General features: G+C 45.4%; 1 protein-coding gene across 4 annotated transcripts in view; it reads right to left on the bottom strand.

The window, feature by feature from the left end:
* tecpr2 (tectonin beta-propeller repeat containing 2) overlaps window positions 1-18,452 on the bottom strand; it is an 87,374-nt gene that overhangs the window by 49,797 nt on the left and 19,125 nt on the right. For all 4 annotated transcript variants that reach the window (XM_055641173.1, XM_055641174.1, XM_055641175.1 and 1 more), the window contains exons 8-11: window positions 17,059-17,508; window positions 13,625-14,631; window positions 10,599-10,782; window positions 9,116-9,289 (exon numbers count right to left, since the gene is read on the bottom strand). In XM_055641173.1, coding sequence (XP_055497148.1) covers window positions 9,116-9,289; window positions 10,599-10,782; window positions 13,625-14,631; window positions 17,059-17,508 — 1,815 coding nt within the window. The remainder of the gene's footprint in view (window positions 1-9,115; window positions 9,290-10,598; window positions 10,783-13,624; window positions 14,632-17,058; window positions 17,509-18,452) is intronic.

The following is an 18,452-nucleotide window of genomic DNA, read 5'->3' as shown; positions in this document are numbered from 1 at the left end:
CAGACATTTCCCCCAAGTCACTGTGCCAGAGCTGAAAAATATGTTGTGCCGGCTAACTCCTCGATTGCATCTGCACTGTACTTATAAGTGGGCAAGCTTCATGTACGAATGATGGCTCATATCTAACCCATTGGCCACCACCAGGCAACTTCTGGAATTACAGGTATTCTGATACAAATGGGCTACTGAAGCCAATCAGAGAATTGTTGTCATTTATTCTCCACACCCTTGTCCAATTCATAGAAACATAGAAAATAGGTGCAGGAGTAGGCCATTCGGCCCATCGAGCCTGCACCACCATTCAATATATATATCTGCTTCTAGCCTGTCCAACCCCTTAAGAACTTTTTTCACACAGAGAGTGGTGAATCTCTGGAACTCTCTGCCACAGAGGGTAGTTGAGGCCAGTTCATTGGCTATATTTAAGAGGGAGTTAGATGTGGCCCTTGTGGCCAAGGGGATCAGGGGGTATGGAGAGAAGGCAGGTACAGGATACTGAGTTGGATGATCAGCCATGATCAATATTGAATGGCGGTGCAGGCTCGAAGGGCCGAATGGCCTACTCCTGCACCTAATTTCTATGTCTATGTTTCTAATATGATCATGGCTGATCATCCAACTCAGTATCCCGTACCTGCCTTCTCTCCATACCCCCTGATCCCCTTAGCCACAAGGGCCGCATCTAACTCCCTCTTAAATATAGCCATTGAACTGGCCTCAACTACCCTCTGTGGCAAAGAATTCCACAGATTCACCACTCTCTGTGTGAAAAATGTTTTCCTCATCTCGGTCCTAAAAGATTTCCCCCTTATCCTTAAGCTGTGACCCCTTGTTCTGGACTTCCCCAACATCGGGAACAATCTTCCTGCATCTAGCCTGTCCAACCCCTTAAGAATTTTGTAAATTTCTATAAATCCCCCCCCAATCTTCTAAATTCTAGCGAGTACAAGCCGAGTCTATCCAGTCTTTCTTCATATGAAAGTCCTGACATCCCAGGAATCAGTCTGATGAACCTTCTCTGTACTCCCTCTATGGCAAGAATGTCTTTTCCTCAGATTAGGAGACCAAAACTGTACGCAATACTCCAGGTGTTGTCTCACCAAGACCCTGTACAACTGCAGGAGAACCTCCCTGCTCTTATACCCAAATCCTTTTGCTATGAATGCTAACATACCATTTGCTTTCTTCACTGCCTGCTGCACCTGCATGCCTACTTTCAATGACCGGTGTCATTGTAGAATTATTTCCACAACTTCAACAAGGGGCGGCACGGAGGCGCAGCGGTAGAGTTGCTGCCTTACAGGGCTTACAGTACCAGAGACCCAGGTTCGATCGCGGCTACGGTGACCTGGTGACATGCCTGGGTTTCCCCCGAGATCTTCGCATGTAGATTTGTAGGTTAATTGACTTTGGTATAAATGTAGAAAAATTAGTCCCTAGCATGTGTAGGATATCAGGACTGGGATGTCAGGGCTGTCTTATGAAGAAAGACTGGATAGACTTGGTTTATACTCTCTAGAATTTAGAAGATTGAGAGGGGATCTTATAGAAACTTACAAAATTCTTAAGGGGTTGGACAGGCTAGATGCAGGAAGATTGTTCCCGATGTTAGGGAAGTCCAGGACAAGGGGTCACAGCTTAAGGATAAAGGGGAAATCCTTTAAAACCGAGATGAGAAGAACTTTTTTCACGCAGAGAGTGGTGAATCTCTGGAACTCTCTGCCACAGAGGGTAGTTGAGGCCACTTCATTGGCTATATTTAAGAGGGAGTTAGATGTGGCCCTTGTGGCTAAGGGGATCAGGGGGTATGGAGAGAAGGCAGGTACGGGATACTGAGTTGGATGATCAGCCATGATCATATTGAATGGCGGTGCAGGCTCGAAGGGCCAAATGGCCTACTCCTGCACCTAATTTCTATGTTTCTATGTTTCTATGATAGTTTTAGTGTGCGGGGATCACTGCTCGGTGCAGGCTCGGTGGACTAAAGGGCCTGTTTCTGCGCTGTATCTCTAAACGTATTTAACACCAAAAAAAATGTATTTACGCCAAATCACCAATGTAATTTAAAAAATCCCTCGGCATTCAGAACCACTTGCTAATAACCTTTCTTCAGCTAGACTCTTCAGTTTCTTTTCTCAACGTGACCTATTCGTGTTCTCCAGAGATGCTGCCTAACCACCGAGTTACTCCAGCACTTTGTATCCTTTTTTGTAAATCAGCATCTGCAATTCCTTGTACATTAGCTAATTAATAAAATTAGTTAATTGAACAGCAAATAAATGTAGGGCTTGCTCTAGGGAGAGCGGCCTTGGTGAGTAAAGTACGAGTCCTTGGTTCAAGAGTCTTCAGCGAAGAGGCTGAGGCAAGGAGGCTACACTAATTCTGTTGGGTGTTTGATTTATATATTTAAGCGTAATGGCAGGAATATTACTGCAGTGCGTTTGCTGCAGGATGTGGGAAGACAGGGGCACTGCTGGTGACACTGTGGGATCTGTGTCCAGATGCAGCTCCTCAAGGAGTGAGTTAGGGAACTAGAGCAGCAGCTGGATGACCTGTGGTCCATCCGGGATGATGATAGACGATGATGGTGGCCGATTAGGAAAAGAGGAGATGCAACGAAACCTGGGTGTCATGGTACACCAGTCATTGAAGGTAGGCATGCAGGTGCAGCAGGCAGTGAAGAAAGCGAATGGTATGTTAGCATCCATAGCAAAAGGATTTGAGTATAGGAGCAGGGAGGTTCTACTGCAGTTGTACAGGGTATTGGTGAGACCACCTGGAGTATTGCATACAGTTTTGGTCTCCTAATCAGAGGAAAGACATTCTTGCCATAGAGGGAGTACAGAGAAGGTTCACCAGACTGATTCCTGGGATGGCAGGACTTTCATATGAAGACTGGATAGACTCGGCTTGTACTCGCTAGAATTTAGAAGATTGAGGAGGGATCTTATAGAAACGTACAAAATTCTTAAGGGGTTGGACAGGCTAGATGCAGGAAGATTGTTCCCGATGTTGGGGAAGTCCAGAACAAGGGATCACAGCTTAAGGATAAGGGGGAAATCTTTTAGGAAAAAGGGATCACAGTTTAAGGATAAGGGAGAAATCTTTTAGGACTGAGATGAGAAAAACATTTTTCACCCAGAGAGTGGTGAATCTCTTGAACACTCTGCCACAGAAGGTAGTTGAGGCCAGTTCATTGGCTATATTTAAGAGGGCGTTAGATGTGGCCATTGTGGCTAAAGGGATCAGTGGGTATGGAGAGAAGACAGGTACAGGATACTGAGTTGGATGTTCAGCCATGATCATATTGAATGGCGGTGCAGGCTCGAAGGGCCGAATGGCCTACTCCTGCACCTATTTTCTATGTTTCTATGTTTCCTGGACAGGACCTACAGTCAGGTCGTCCCTCCAAGAGTGCAGGAGGTGTGACGGGTAGAGACGGAAAGGAAGAGGATGAAGCGGGTGCAGGAGACCTCGGTGTAAGTGCCTCTTACAAACAGGTACGCCCTCTTGGGAGCTGTCAGGGCAGACGAGACGACGCTTCCAGTACGTGCAGCGGACAGGTCAGTGGCTCCAATCCTAGCGATGAGGCTCGACGGGCAAGACCGATGTCGGGCAGAGCCATAGTGGTGGTGGCTCCATTGTCCGAGGTGCGGACAGGAGATTGTGTAGCGGCAGGCGAGACTCGAGGATGTCGTGTTCCTTCCGTGTTGTCAGGGTTCAAGATGTCTCGGACTGACTTCAGAACATCCTCGATAGGGAAGATGAGCAGCCGGAGGTAGTTGTGCACGTGGCCACAAACGACGTCGGGAAGAAGAGGAAGGAGGTTCTGAGTTTTGAGAGTTAAGAAGAAGGCTGAAATGCAGGACTTCTAGGGTGGTTATCTCTGGATTGCTTCCAGTATCTCGTGCTGGTGAGGGCAGGAACAGGGAGATAGGGGATCTGAATGTGTGGCTGGGGGGCTGGAGCAGAGAGCAAGGAGTTAGATTTATAGACCACTTGGACCTCTTCTGGGGTAGGGGTGTCCTGTACAAAAGGGACGGGTTACACCTTATCTGGAGGGGGATCAACATTCTGACAGGCAGGTTTGCTAGGGCTACACGGGCAGGTTTAAACCACATAGCAGGGGGTGAGGTAGACACATTGGGAGTATAAGGATGGAGTTAAAGGGGAAGATAGTACAGGAAAAGTTATAAAAGACACCCAAATTAATGGGACAGAAAGTTCAAGAAGGGATAAGAGAGTAAGATCAGATGAAATAGGAACTGGTGTGAGAGGGGAGGTGAAAGACCCTAATGGGAGTTATCTATCAGGAGTTAAAATTAGCATGTAGCAAAGGTAATGCTACGATGGTTATGGGGGATTTCAACATGCTGGTAGACTGGGAAAATCAGGTTGGCACTGGACCCCAAGAAAGGGAGTTTGTGGAGTGCCTCCATGAAGGATTCTTAGAGCAGCTTGTACTGGAACCTACCAGGAAGAAGGCAATTCTGGATTTAGTGTTGTGTAATGAACCGGATTTGATAAGGGAACTCGAGGTAAAGGAACCATTAGGAGGTAGTGACCATAATATATGTTTTAATCTCCAATTTGAGAGGGAGAAGGGAAAATCGGAAGGGTCAGTATTACAGTTGAACAAAGAGGACTATGGAGCCATGAGGGAGGAGCTGGCCAAAGATAGCTGGAAAGAGACCCTAGCAGGGATGACAGTGGAATAACAATGGCAGGTATTTCTGGAAATAATATGGAAGATGCAGGATCACTTCATTCCAAAAATGAAGAAAGAATCTAAGGGGAGTAAGAGGTGACCGTGGCTAACAAGGGAAGTCAAGGACAGTATAAAAATTAAATAAAAGACATAAAATAACAAAGATGAACTGGAAGACAGTGAATTGGGAAACTTAAAAAAATCAACAGAAGGGACTATATCAACTAAAAAGTCAATACGAGGAGAAATGATGAACTACAAAGGTAAGCTAGCCAATAATATAAAGGGGGATAGTAAAAACTTCTTTAGGTATGTGAAGAGGAAAAATGTGGGTCCTTTGAAGACAGAAATTTATTATGGGGAACATGGAAATGGCAGATGAGTTGAATCTGGATTTGAATTTGGATCTGTCTTGACTAAGGAGGACACAAATCTCCCAGATGTACTAGTGGCCAGAGGATCTGGGATGACGGAGGGACTGAAGGAAATCCACATTAGGCAGGAAATGGTGTTGGGTAGACTGATGGGACTGAAGACTGATAAATCCCTAGGGCCTGATTGTCTGCATCCCAGGGTACTCAAGGATGTGGCTCTAGAAATTGTGGACGCATTGGTGATCATTTTCCGATGTTCTATAGATTCAGGATCAGTTCCTGTGAATTGGAGGGTAGCTAATGTTATCCCACTTTTCAAGCAAGGAGGGAGAGAGAAAGCAGGGAATTATAGACCAGTTAGCCAGACATCAGTGGTGGGGAAGATGCTGGAATTGATTATTAAAGATGTAATAGCGGCACATTTGGAAAACAGTAACAGGAGGGGAAATCTTCTGGAATTTTTTGAGGATGTAACAAGTAAAATGGATAAGGGTGAGCCAGTGGATGTAGTGTACCTGGACTTTCAGAAAGCCTTTGATAAGGTCCCACAGGAGAATAGTGGGCAAAATTAGAGCACGTGGTATTGGGTGTAGAGTGCTGACATGGATAGAGAAGTGGTTGGCAGATAGGAAACAAAGAGTAGGGATTAACAGGTCCCTTTCAGAATGGCAGGCAGTGACAAGTGGGGTACCGCAATGCTCGGTGCTGGGACTGCAGCTATTTACAATATACATTAATGATTTAGATGAATGGATTAAAAGTAACATTAGCAAATTTGCAGATTAAACAAAGCTGGGTGGCAGTGTGAATTGTGAAGAGGATGCTATGAGAATGCAGGATGACTTGTTGGGTGAGTGGGCAGATGCATGGCAGATGCAGTTTAATGTGGATAAATGTGAGGTTATCCACATTGGTGGCAAGAACAGGAAGGCAGATTATTATCTGAATGGTGTCAGGTTAGGAAAAGGGGAAGTACTACGAAACCTGGGTGTGCTTGTATATCAGTCACTGAAAGTAAGCATGCAGGTACAGCAGGCAGTGAAGAAAGCTATTGGCATATTAGCCTTCACAACGAGAGGAGTTGAGTATTGGAGCAAAGAGGTCCTTCTACAGTTGTACAGGGCTCTGGTGAGACCACACCTGGAGTATTGTCTGCAGTTTTGGTCTCCTAATTTGAGGAAGAACATTCTTGTTATTGAGCGAGTGCAACGTAGGTTCACCAATGTAATTCCCGTGATGGCGGGACTGTCATACGATGAAAGAATGGAGCAACTGGGCTTGTATTCACTGGAATTTGGGAGGATCTTATAGAAACATATAAAATTATTAAGGGATTGGACACGCTAAATGTTAAATGTTGGGAGAGTCCAGAAGCAGGGGCCACAGTTTAAGGATAAGGGGTAGGCCATTTAGAACTGAGATGAGGAAAAAACTTTTCACCCAGAGAGTTGTGAATTTGTGGAATTCTCCGTCTCAGAAGGCAGTGGATGCTTTCAAAAGAGAGTTAGATAGAGCTCTTAGGGCTTGCGGAATCAGGGGATATGGGGAGAAGGCAGGAACGGGGTACTGATTGTAGATGATCAGCCATGATCACATTGAATGGTGGTGCTGGCTCGAAGGGCCAAATAGCCTACTCCTGCACCTAATGTCTATGCATCTACCCATCTATGTAAATACCTCAAATTAAAATACCCCAATACCTGCTATAAAAGAAACAGCACCAAAGAAGGCCTCAAAATCTCATGGTATTTGCAGGAACCCAAGAGATTTCGTACGAGTTTCAAATTATATTTGGACGTGCTTTATAGCATTCTCAAATAATTTCAGTCCGCATTATGGAAGGAAATGTGCATTCCAAGCACAATACCACATGTAGGGGGCCTCTGGTGTACAGTGCAGTAATAATAATAATAATAATAATCTTATTTATATAGCACATTTTTAGTCAACTTGCATTGACCCCAAAGTGCTTCACATAATTACATTACATTTACACACAGGCAAAGGTGGGTGAAGTGTCTTGCCCCAAGGACACAACCCCAAGGACACAACGACAGTATGCACTCCAAGCGGGATTCGAACCGGCTACCTTCCGGTCGCCAGCCGAACACTTAGCCCTTGCGCGATCTGTCGTCCCAGTACATTCAATCATTGAAAGAATTCCCCAAATAATCGCTTATGTCTGTTTATACAATAACACACGTTTCCATCTACTTTCCCTTCCCAGCATTAACTTTTCAATTTTCCTACTATGCAGCAGTGACTATCCCCCGAAAAGTGCTGTGTATAGGTCGTGTAAGACTTTGGGGTTGTAAAGAAACGACAAAAATATAAGTCTGCTTTTCTCTAAAAGTACACCAACATATTATCAATATATGCAACAAACCATTCATCAACTGCGCAGTTATGGGAGAAATAAAAACCTTAATTGGACTCACTTATAGGACGGCTTTCTGCTGCAAGCATATTTTCAGTCTACACAACGAGTTTAGTTTCGAGATATAGCATGGAAACGGACTCATCAGCCCACCGAGTCCAGGCTAGCCATCCATCACCTATTCACATTAGTTCTATACTACACACTTAGGACCATTTACCGATGCCAATTCACCCACAAACAATAGACAATAGACAATAGGTGCAGTAGTAGGCGATACGGCCCTTCGAGCCAGCACCGCCATTCAAAGTGATCATGGCTGATCATCCCCAATCAGTACCCCATTCCTGCCTTCTCCCCATATCCCCTGGTTCCGCTATCTTTAAGAGCCCTATCTAGCTCTCTCTTGAAAGTATCCAGAGAACCTGCCTCCACTGCCCTCTGAGGCAGAGAATTCCACAAGCTCACCACTCTCTGTGAGAAAAAGTGTTTCCTTGTCTCCGTTCTAAATGGCTTACTTCTTATTCTTAAACTGTGACCCCTGGTTCTGGACTCCCCCAACATCGGGAACATGTTTCCTGCCTCTAGCGTGTCCAAACCTTTAACAATCTTATATGTTTCAATGAGATCCCCTCTCATCCGCTGGCCAATTAGGAAAAGGGGAGATGCAACGAGACCTGGGTGTCATGGTACACCAGTCATTGAAAGCAGGAATGCAGGTGCAGCAGGCAGTGAAGAAAGCAAATGGTATGTTTGCATTCATAGCAAAAGGATTTGAGTATAGAGCAGGGAGGTTCTACTGCAGTTGTACAGGGTCTTGGTGAGACCACTCCTGGAGTATTGCGTACTCTGAGTTTTGGTCTCCTAATCTGAGGAAAGACATTCTTGCCATATCGGGAGTACAGAGAAGGTTCACCAGACTGATTCCTGGGATGTCAGGACTTTCATATGAAGAAAGACTGGATAGACTCGACTTGTACACGCTGGAATTCAGAAGATTGAGGGGGGATCTTATAGAAACTTACAAAATTCTTAAGGGGTTGGACAGGCTAGATGCAGGAAGATTATTCCCGATGGTGGGGAAGTCCAGAACTAGGGGTCACAGTTTAAGGATAAGAGGGAAGTATTTTAGGACCGAGATGAGAAAATCATTTTTTACACAGAGAGTGGTGAATCTGTGGAATTCTCTGCCACAGAAGGTAGTTGAGGCCAGTTCAATGGCTATATTTAAGAGGGAGTTAGATGTGGCCCTTGTGGCTAAAGGGATCAGGGGGTATGGAGAGAAGGCAGGAATGGGATACTGAGTTGGATGATCAGTCATGATCATATCGAATGGCGGTGCAGGCTCGAAGGGCCGAATGGCCTACTCCTGCACCTAATTTCTGTATTTCTATCCTTCTAAACTCCAGAGTGTACAAACCTGACTGTCTCTGGAGTGTGGGAGGAAACCGGATCACCCGGAGAAAACCCACGCGGTCACAGGCAGAAAGTGCAAACTGCGTGCAGACAGCACCCGTAATCAGGGCCAAACTCTGGTCTCTGGCACTGTGCTACCGTGATTATCTTGATTTATATTAAAATATCTTGATTTGAACTTTAAGATACAAAGATACTATTTAAGATATTGAAGACCTTAAGATATTAATTGTGAAATACCTGTTTGCAAATAGAGCTCGCCGTTGGTTTGAATGATCCAGGCAGCGTCATCACTTAAGGCAACATAAGCAGCGTTGGGCAAGGCCTCGTACCAATGTCTCTTCCCCTTCATTGTCACTTTGCCACAGGCATATGCTTTGCTCGATTTTTGTTCAATTTTCCACAGTAACACACCTGCACATAGGAACGGTAAGATGGAAAATACATACAGGAATACATTTCAAAAGATCAAATAAAAGCTGATTTTGCAAATGATGCACGGAAACAGCATGTACAAAAATTGTGTGCATTGCATAATTATATCCTAGTGTAGAGATATAGCATGGAAACAGGCCCTTCGGCCCATGCCAACCATTGATCACCCGTTCATACTAGTTCTATGTTATCTCATTTTCCCTGCATACTAGGGGGCAATTTACAAAGGAGCAGAATTAGACCATTTGGTCCATCAAGTTTACTACCCCATATGGCAGAGGCTAATTAACCTACAAACCCAAACGTCTTTGGGATGAGCGGGGAAAGCAGAGCACCCGGAGGAAACCCACGTGGTCACAGGGAGAACATGCAAACTCCATATAGGCAGCCTCAGGTCAGGATCCAACCCGGGTTTCTGGCGGGGGCTGCCTATTCTGCATCACATATTTGACATTTCATGCAGCACTTGTATATACAAGTACAAAACCGCATGGAGAAAGTTACACAAACCGTCTCTGCACTCCCTCTATGGCTGGAACTATTGCCATAGAGGGAGTGCAGAGACGGTTCACCAGACTGATTCCTGGGATGTCAGGACTGTCTTATGAAGAAAGACTGGATAGACTTGGTTTATACTCTCTAGAATTTAGAAGATTGAGAGGGGATCTTATAGAAACTTACAAAATTCTTACGGGGTTGGACAGGCTAGATGCAGGAAGATTGCTCCCGATGTTGGGGAAGTCCAGGACAAGGGGTCACAGCTTAAGGATAAGGGGGAAATCCTTTAAAACCGAGATGAGAAGAACTTTTTTCACACAGAGAGTGGTGAGTCTCTGGAACTCTCTGCCGCAGAGGGTAGTCGAGGCCAGTTCATTGGCTATATTTAAGAGGGAGTTAGATGTGGCCCTTGTGGCTAAGGGGATCAGGGGGTATGGAGAGAAGGCAGGTACGGGATACTGAGTTGGATGATCAGCCATGATCATATTGAATCGAAGGCCAGCTGATTAGGTGCAGGCTCGAAGGGCCGAATGGCCTACTCCTGCACCTAATTTCTATGTTTCTATGTTTCTAACTTGTTAAACATAGTATTTTGGAAATGTTGGTAAAAAATGGAATGAAAATGTAAAACAAAATGTAGATGGTGGTTTACAAAAAGAAGACAGAGTGCTGGAGTTGGTCAGGCTGCATTTGTGGAGACCACGTTCTCCAGAGATGCTGCCTGACCCACACAGTTACTCCAGCACTCTGTCTTCTTTCAATGGAATGAAGATGTGGCTTTGTCACTAACCTGAGGGTGACACTGCCACCTGCTGGACACCATCTTCAAACTTCTGCCACCGCAGACCTGTACCGAAGAAAGGACTACAGTACAGGCCACCCTTACAGTCCAAACACCAGATATGCTTTTCAGAGACCACCAGACTAAGGATATTATACCCAGGGCCAGAGTAACCCATCCAGCTCTCAGAAAACTGTCAACAAAACACAAATAGAAGCAAGTCAACTTAAATGTTTGTATCTCAAGAACCTTTACTTAGAAATCTCATTGCAAAAGTCGAGTGTTTTATTGTCATGTCCCGCAATGGAACAATGTCAATCAATCAATCAATCGACCTTTATTGTCATCTTGCAAAGCAGCAACAGTTGTACAGTACAAAATGAGAAGATGTTTTCCAGGGAATACCGGAGCATCGCACATCAAACTTAAAAAATTTCACATATGTTTCACATAGGACCAGCTGCATCTCTACGTGGTGCGGCAGCTGTACAGCTGCGGACTGGAAGTGCCTTCAGAGAGTGGTGAGGACAGCGGAAAAAATCATTGGGATTTCTCTTCCTTCCATCATGGACTTGGGGTACAAGCGCTGTCTGATTAGAGCTAAGGGTATTATCAGAGCCCCCACACACCCACAATTTGGACTGTTCATACTGCTTAACTCTGGGAGGAGGTACCGCAGCATGAAGAGCGGGACAACCAGGTTCTGCAACAGCTTCATCCCCCAGGCCATAAGATTACTGAACAATCAAAAACACCGAGGCTAGAATTTTTTAAATATCATCACTTTTTAAAAACTTTTTTATATATATTTATTTTACAGAACCATGCGCATGAGGCATTTTTATGGACGCACCTGGAACTTTTAACTATTAACTGATTTTGGAGAGTAAAATGCAACGAAATTTCGTTCAAGGTGCACTGTGTCTAGGTGTATATCTGAATGACAATAAAGTTTTCATTCATTCATTCATTCATTCACATATAATAACAGTAAAAACAATCCAGTCCCTGATGAAACAGTATAAATAGTTAAAAGCAGGTAAAACAGCAACATTAAAATACAGTAAAAACAGTCATTAAAATGTCCAGGACAGCTGATTTGAGTGGCCAGTGCCAGAGTTATTAAATTGTCAGTGCAAAGCAGCAGAATCAGGTGGAGTGACTGTTTAGCAGCCTCACAGCCTGTGGCAGGAAACTGTTCAGCAGTCTGGTAGTCCGAGCTGAGATGCTACGGTATCTCTTGCCTGATGGCAGGAGATCCAGGTGTGTGTGGAGGGGGTGCAGTTTGTCCTTAGCTATTATCAGAGCTTTTTTCAGGCAGCGGCTCTGGAACAGTTCTTGTACCAAGGGTAGGGAGACGCCAATGATCCCCTCTGCTCCCCTCACTACCCTCTGCAGAGCCTTCCTGTCTGAGCAGTTACAGTTGGAGTACCACGTGTTCATGCAGTACGTGTAATTCTTACCTGCAGGACAATATTAATAACCCTCAACTTAATAACATTTTCATGTTAACAAACCTCACCAGAAAGTCTCGGCGACCCATAGCTGGGACTGAAATGGTGGCAAACCCTGGTGATTATTGCAGATAATCAAGGACCAGTCTCACCCCGCTCACTTCCTCTTCTCCCCTCTCCCATCAGGCATGAGGTACAATAGTGTGAAAACGCACACCTCCAGATGCAGGGACAGCTTCTTCCCAGCAGTTATCAGGCAACTGAACCATCCTATCACCAACTAGAGAGCGGTGCTGAGCTACCATCTACCTCATTGGAGACCCCCGGACCATCTTTGATCAGATGTGCTAAACGTTATTCCACTTATCTATACACTGTGGATTGTTCAATTGTAATCATGTATAATCTTTCTGCCGACTGATTAGCATGCAACAAGAAAGCTTTTCAGTGTACCTCAGTACATGTGACAATAGACTAAACTATAGACTCAGTCGGCTGCTTCTATGCGTTAGGTGCTGGGCTGGTTATTGTACTTATGTGTGGTCTAATGATCCGTATGCAAAAAAAATCTCACTGTACTTTGGTACACATGGCTAACGGAATCAAGGGATACGGGGAGAAAGCAGGAACAGGGTTCTGGATGATTAGCCGTGGTCATATTGAATGGCGGTGCTGGTTGGATAGGTGCCTCCTGCACCTATTTTCTATAATATAACAACCATTGAACCATATTACATAGAAACATAGAAAATAGGTGCAGGAGTAGGCCATTCGGACCAGCACCGCAATTCAATATGATCATCGCTGATCATCCAACTCAGTATCCTGTACCTGCCTTCTCTCCATACCCCCTGATCCCTTTAGCCACATCTAACTCCCTCTTAAATATAGCCAATTAACTGTGGCCTCAACTACCTTCTGTGGCAGAAAACTCCACAGATTCACCACTCTGTGTGTGGAAAAAAAATGTTTTTCTCTGTTACGTAGTACAGGTACTAACATTTACGTACAATTAAAATGTTACATAGTACTAACGTTACTGCCTACTTTAACATAAACTTTAAAAGCTACGGAAACAGGGGTATGGAACACATAAATCTCCCTAGTCCCAATACCTGGCAGGTACACGGATACTGAGCCACCACTCTTGTAAAGAAGTTCCCCCTCATGTTGATCAGTCCCATTCTGCCATGTCCCCCATATTGAATGTGCGAAAAGCTTTTCCACGTGTCATCCCTCTCATCATTTAAAAACCTCTATCAAGAAGCGGCCGAATAAAGCCCTAACTTGTTCAACCTTTCCTACTTCTGCAACATTCTAAATCTCTCTGTACTCTATGTCTCCTTCCTATAATTAGGCGACCTTTGTACACCATAAAATTGGCCTCACCAATGCCTTGTACAATTTTAACATTAAAATCTATAATGCTGATTTATAAAGGCCAGTATAGCACAGTAACACCTATTTTCTATGTCTATGTCTATATAAGACGCTTTGAAAAAACAAGGCAGTACATTAAAATGTAAGCAAGTATAACTAACAAAGGCTGCTACCTTGAAACAAAATTAGTTAGCACTTCACCTGATCAGACTTTAAAAGTTCCATTTCATCGGCAGAGTTTTTCAAGTCCTGGGAGACTAGGCCCAGCGATTCTGCCGTGGTACGACTGTGTAGGAGTTCAGCCATGCTGGTTTCAGACACGGAGTGAGAAACGGCACGGCCATAAATATCATCCTCATCACTGGATGACAAACATGGCTCTGGGGCATTCTCTCTTTTCCAGCTACCACTGTCACCAGAGCCCACTGTTTCCATTCTCCCTGCACCCGCATCCGCCTCGGGTAAATGCGGCTCGTTGTATGAAACATAAAGCTGCGAAAACTCTTTGGCTTCTTGTTTGTTCACATCCTTATCTGGTGAAAGAATCCTCATCAGCAGCGCGTGGCGCTCATCCAAATACGTCTCCGAGCTTTCACTTAGTGATTCGTGCAAACTCAGGGTGCAAGTCAAGGCTGCATTTTGCAGAGTTTGAGATCTTAATGCTAAGGGGTCTCTGTGATAGGTTTCATCAATCACGGTGCCAACTGCACTTCTCTGCAGGCTCGTGACCGGTTCACTACAATTGAACAATGAAACCTTGTCCAAGTGCTCATCCTTTTCATCACAGGAGTTTAGTAACTTAACAGAAGATACAGGATCTGAGCATTCTGTAAACCTTGGGTGGTCGGAAGAACAAAGATCTTCATTTGTCAAGTTGGATTCCCGCAAAGATTCTGGTGAACTGTGTGAGGGGAGAGGGTGTGGGGTAGGTACAAGAGGCTGAGTGGCATCCACACAGAGGCAAGTGTCCAGCTCCTGCAGCATGTTGTTGGAGTCGGTACTAATCTGGCTCTCCCGTTCAGGAGAATCCGAGGCCAAGTGGTCCAGGCTGCTGCTCAACAAGCTCAGCTGCTCTGACAGGTCGCACGTTGTGGTCACAGAACTATCGATGGCAAAGTCACTCAGAAGTGCTGGCTCTGAACACACAGAGCTGCTGGAAAAGTCAGTTTCATGTTTCACCTGGCTGCTGTTTTCCGATGCCAAACTTGCTGCAAGCAGAGGTAAAATGCAATGTAAGAGTCTATCTGCAACTCAGTGAAAGAGACGTGGACATATTTAACAATAATAAATGCCAGTATTTTTCCATGTATTTCTTTATGACATTGGAGGCCAATTTGGCCTCAGAATAATCTCATTTCCCACTAATTTGACCCATCCAACCTGTTCTCTCACTAATTTTCCATTAATTTGACCCATCCAACCTGTTCTCTCACATTTCCGTCAACTTGCCCCAGATTCTACCATTGGCGCACCTTTACGGCAATTTACAATGGCCAATTAACCCACCAACCCACACATCTTTGGGGTATGGGAGTAAATTGGAGCACAAGATTACACAAGTTGGGACATGATGCTGCAGCTGTACAAGTTGTTGGTGAGACCACACTTGGAATACTCTGTGCAGTTCTGGCTGCCCAGCTAGAGGAAGGATGTCAACAACTTAGAAAGGGTGCAAGAAGATTCACCAGGATGTTCCCCGGGCTTGTGGGCTTGACCTACAGAGAGAGAGAGAGGTTGGATAGGCTGCGACTTTTTCTTCTGGAGCGTAGGAGGCTGAGGAGTCAATCGACAATAGACAATAGGTGCAGGAGTAGGCCATTCAGCCCTTCGTGCCAGCATCGCCATTCAATGTGATCATGGCTAATCATCCACAATCAGTGCCCCGTTCCTGCCTTCTCCCCATATCGCCCGACTCCGCTATGTTTAAGAGCCCTATCTAGCTCTCTCTTGAAAGCTTGGGACCTTATTGAGGTGCACAAGACCACGAGGGGCATGGATAACATGAATGCTCACAGTCTTTAACCCCAGGATAGAGGTTTCTAAAACTAGGCGGCACAGGTTTAAGGTGAGAGGGGAGAGCTTTAAGAGGAACCTCAGGGGCAACTTTTTCTGTCAGAGGGTAGTCTGTATTTGAAACAAGCTGATACAATTCTGACTTTTAAAAGACATTTGGACAGAAGGACATGGAGGATTATGGGCCAAATTCAAGCAAGTGGGCTCAAAGAGAGTGGCGAGTCTGTGGAATTCTCTGCCGCAGAGGGCGGTGGAGGCCGGTTCTCTGGATACTTTCACGAGAGAGCTAGATAGGGCTCTTAAAGATAGCGGAGTCAGGGGATATGGGGAGAAGGCAGGAACGGGGTACTGATTGGGGATGATCAGCCATGATCACATTGAATGGTGGCACTGGCTCAAAGGGCCGAATGGCCTACTCCTGCGCCTATGGTCTATTGTCTATTGTCTAAAAGGCCAACTTGGTTGGCATGGACAAGGGGGGTGGAAGGGTTGAATGATCATTCTCCCCTCACGATCTTGTACACCTCAATAAGGTCACATCTCTAACCTCCAACGCTCATAAAAAAAGTCCCAGCCTATCCAACCACAAGCCCAAATAACATTCTGGTCAATCTCGTTTTTGTTAATGACATCCTTCCTCGAGCTAGGTGACCAGAACTGCACACAGGTCAGTTCTGTGATCACAGGGAGAAGGTGCAGACTGCACCAGGATAGTGCCGGCCAGAGACAATGATTGAATGCGGTTCACTGCAGCCATGACATGAGGTGGCAACTACTCATCGCACCAACGTTTTGCAGCAAGAACACACGTTATTCATTTATTTTGCTGCTTCAATAGTTTTGAAGGAAAATGAATATTTCATTCGGCCTGTGGAGTTTGCCCACAGCACAGATCCTCTGTATCGAAGCTGCCAGACACTTGTTGCCATTGAAAGCTCAACACCATGACTTCAAGCCTCCCGCAAAAACAGCCGCTGGGCGTCCTTTCAATCTCATCACAATTACACACAATTTCGCCTCAGGTTTTACTTTTAAAACAGTCCTGGCAATCCCGCTTCTTTGTCGTGGTTTGTTTCTTTGGGAGGAAACTCATGTGGTCACAGGGAGAACGTGCAAACTGCACACAGACAGCGCCCAAGGTCAGGATCAAACCCGGGTCTCTGGCGCCGTGAGACGGCGGCTCTACGCGCTGGCCTTAGGGCCTTATTTAAGAATAAGGTGTAAGCCATTTAGAACGGAGATGAGGAAAAACGTTTTCATCCAGAGAGTTGTGAATCTGTGGAATTCTCTGCCTCAGAAGGCAGTGGAGGCCAATTCACTGGATGCTTTCAAGAGAGAGTTAGATAGAGCTCTTAGAGGAGTTAGTGGATATGGGGAGAAGGCAGGAACGGGGTACTGATTGGGGACGATCAGCCATGATCAGAGTGAATGGCGGTGCTGGCTCGAAGGGCCAAATGGCCTACTCCTGCACCTATTGACTTTTGGGGTCAAGATAGTGAACAGTCTAATGTTCACAATCTTTCCCTTGCACATTTGGCCAGGGAAAAGGAAGTTAACCACAACTGAATGGATATAGTGGGAGCAGTGAGGCGAGGGAAGCTAAAAGGTTGGAAAAAATATACCTTGTTTCCGTTTTTTCTTCTTTTTCACCGAGACAACGACCAATTGTTGGTTGAAATCCTCCATGTTCATTGCCCCGAATCTCTCCGAAGTCTCTGGAACCTTTGATAACAACACAGGCGAGGACAGTGCTCCAACCTGCTGTTCTGGAGTGGTTACGTGGCTGAAAACACTGATACTACTATTAAGGGAACTACTTCTGCTCCTGGGCTCACTGGTCATAGAGCCTCTTCTTTCCCCCGTCTCATCCCATGCTTGTCCCCCTCCACCATCATCTTCAATACCCAGACTCTGCCAGTGCTCAGGCTCAGAGGACGATGACTTCCGCATCTCAAAACTAACACTTCCTGAAGTCTTATCATCATTTTGCACATCCCTCGAGTCGGCTGAGCTCATTCTTTCTCGAACTGATTCACTGCAGGTGGTTGTCAGCAGCGATTGTGACTTTACACCTGGGGATAAAAGTACGAGAATTAACGTTACATCTCATGTCCAAACTGTGATACAAAGTTTGGCTGATGGTCTCTATATGCAATTAAGGGTGAAGTCTAATATTAAATCTTGGCTGTCTTATGGCCCTGTCCCACGGTGCGAGTTCCTTCCAAGAGCTCTCCCGAGTTTGCCCTGATTCAAACTCTGAGATTTACGGTAATGACCACTCGTCGGTACTCGGGGCTCTCGTGGACATTTTTCACCATGTTGAAAAATCTTCACTAGTCTTCCCGAGCCTACCTGCCGTTAGCGAGTCTTCCCGAGTACCTGCCGTTAGCGTTATGAGCTGCTAAGAGACGTCCCCGAGCTCCGACGTACCCGCAATGTTCATTCTCCGTGCTTACCGCGAGTTTGATTTTTTTTTGATTTTTTTTTTTAAACTCGGGAGAGTTGGAATTATCTCTGGAGAGAAGGAACGGGTACTGTGGGGCAGATCCTTTGATAGAGACTGAGTCAATTCAACTCCGACCCAGATTGACACTAAATGCTGGAGTAACTCAGGCAACATCTCTGGAGAGAAGGAACGGGTGATGTTGCAGGTCGAGACCCTTCTTCACAGGGGTTTTCAACCTGAAGAAGGGCCTCGACGCAAAACGTCACCCATTCTTTCTTTCCAGAGATGCTGTCTATCCCTCTGAGTTACTCCAGAATTTTGTGTCTGGCTTCGATCTAGATTTTGTGTCTATCTTCGTCTATTCCTTCTGGCTAAAAACCAGCATCTGCAGTTCCCTCCTACACATTTTGTCTACTCGAGTCATAGAGTGATACAATGTGGAAACAGGCCCTTCGGCCCAACTCGCCCACCCCGGCCAACAATGTCCCAGCTACCCTAGTCCCACTTGCCTGCACTTGGTCCATATCCCTCAAACCTGTCGTGTCAAACTCTGGCTTTAGTTGGTTCTGA

Source organism: Leucoraja erinacea, chromosome 9 (assembly GCF_028641065.1).
Source record: "Leucoraja erinacea ecotype New England chromosome 9, Leri_hhj_1, whole genome shotgun sequence".
NCBI classification, from domain to species: Eukaryota; Metazoa; Chordata; class Chondrichthyes; order Rajiformes; family Rajidae; genus Leucoraja; species Leucoraja erinaceus.
Note: the sequence above shows the minus strand (reverse complement) of the source record. Positions and strands in the feature narration are given on the sequence as shown.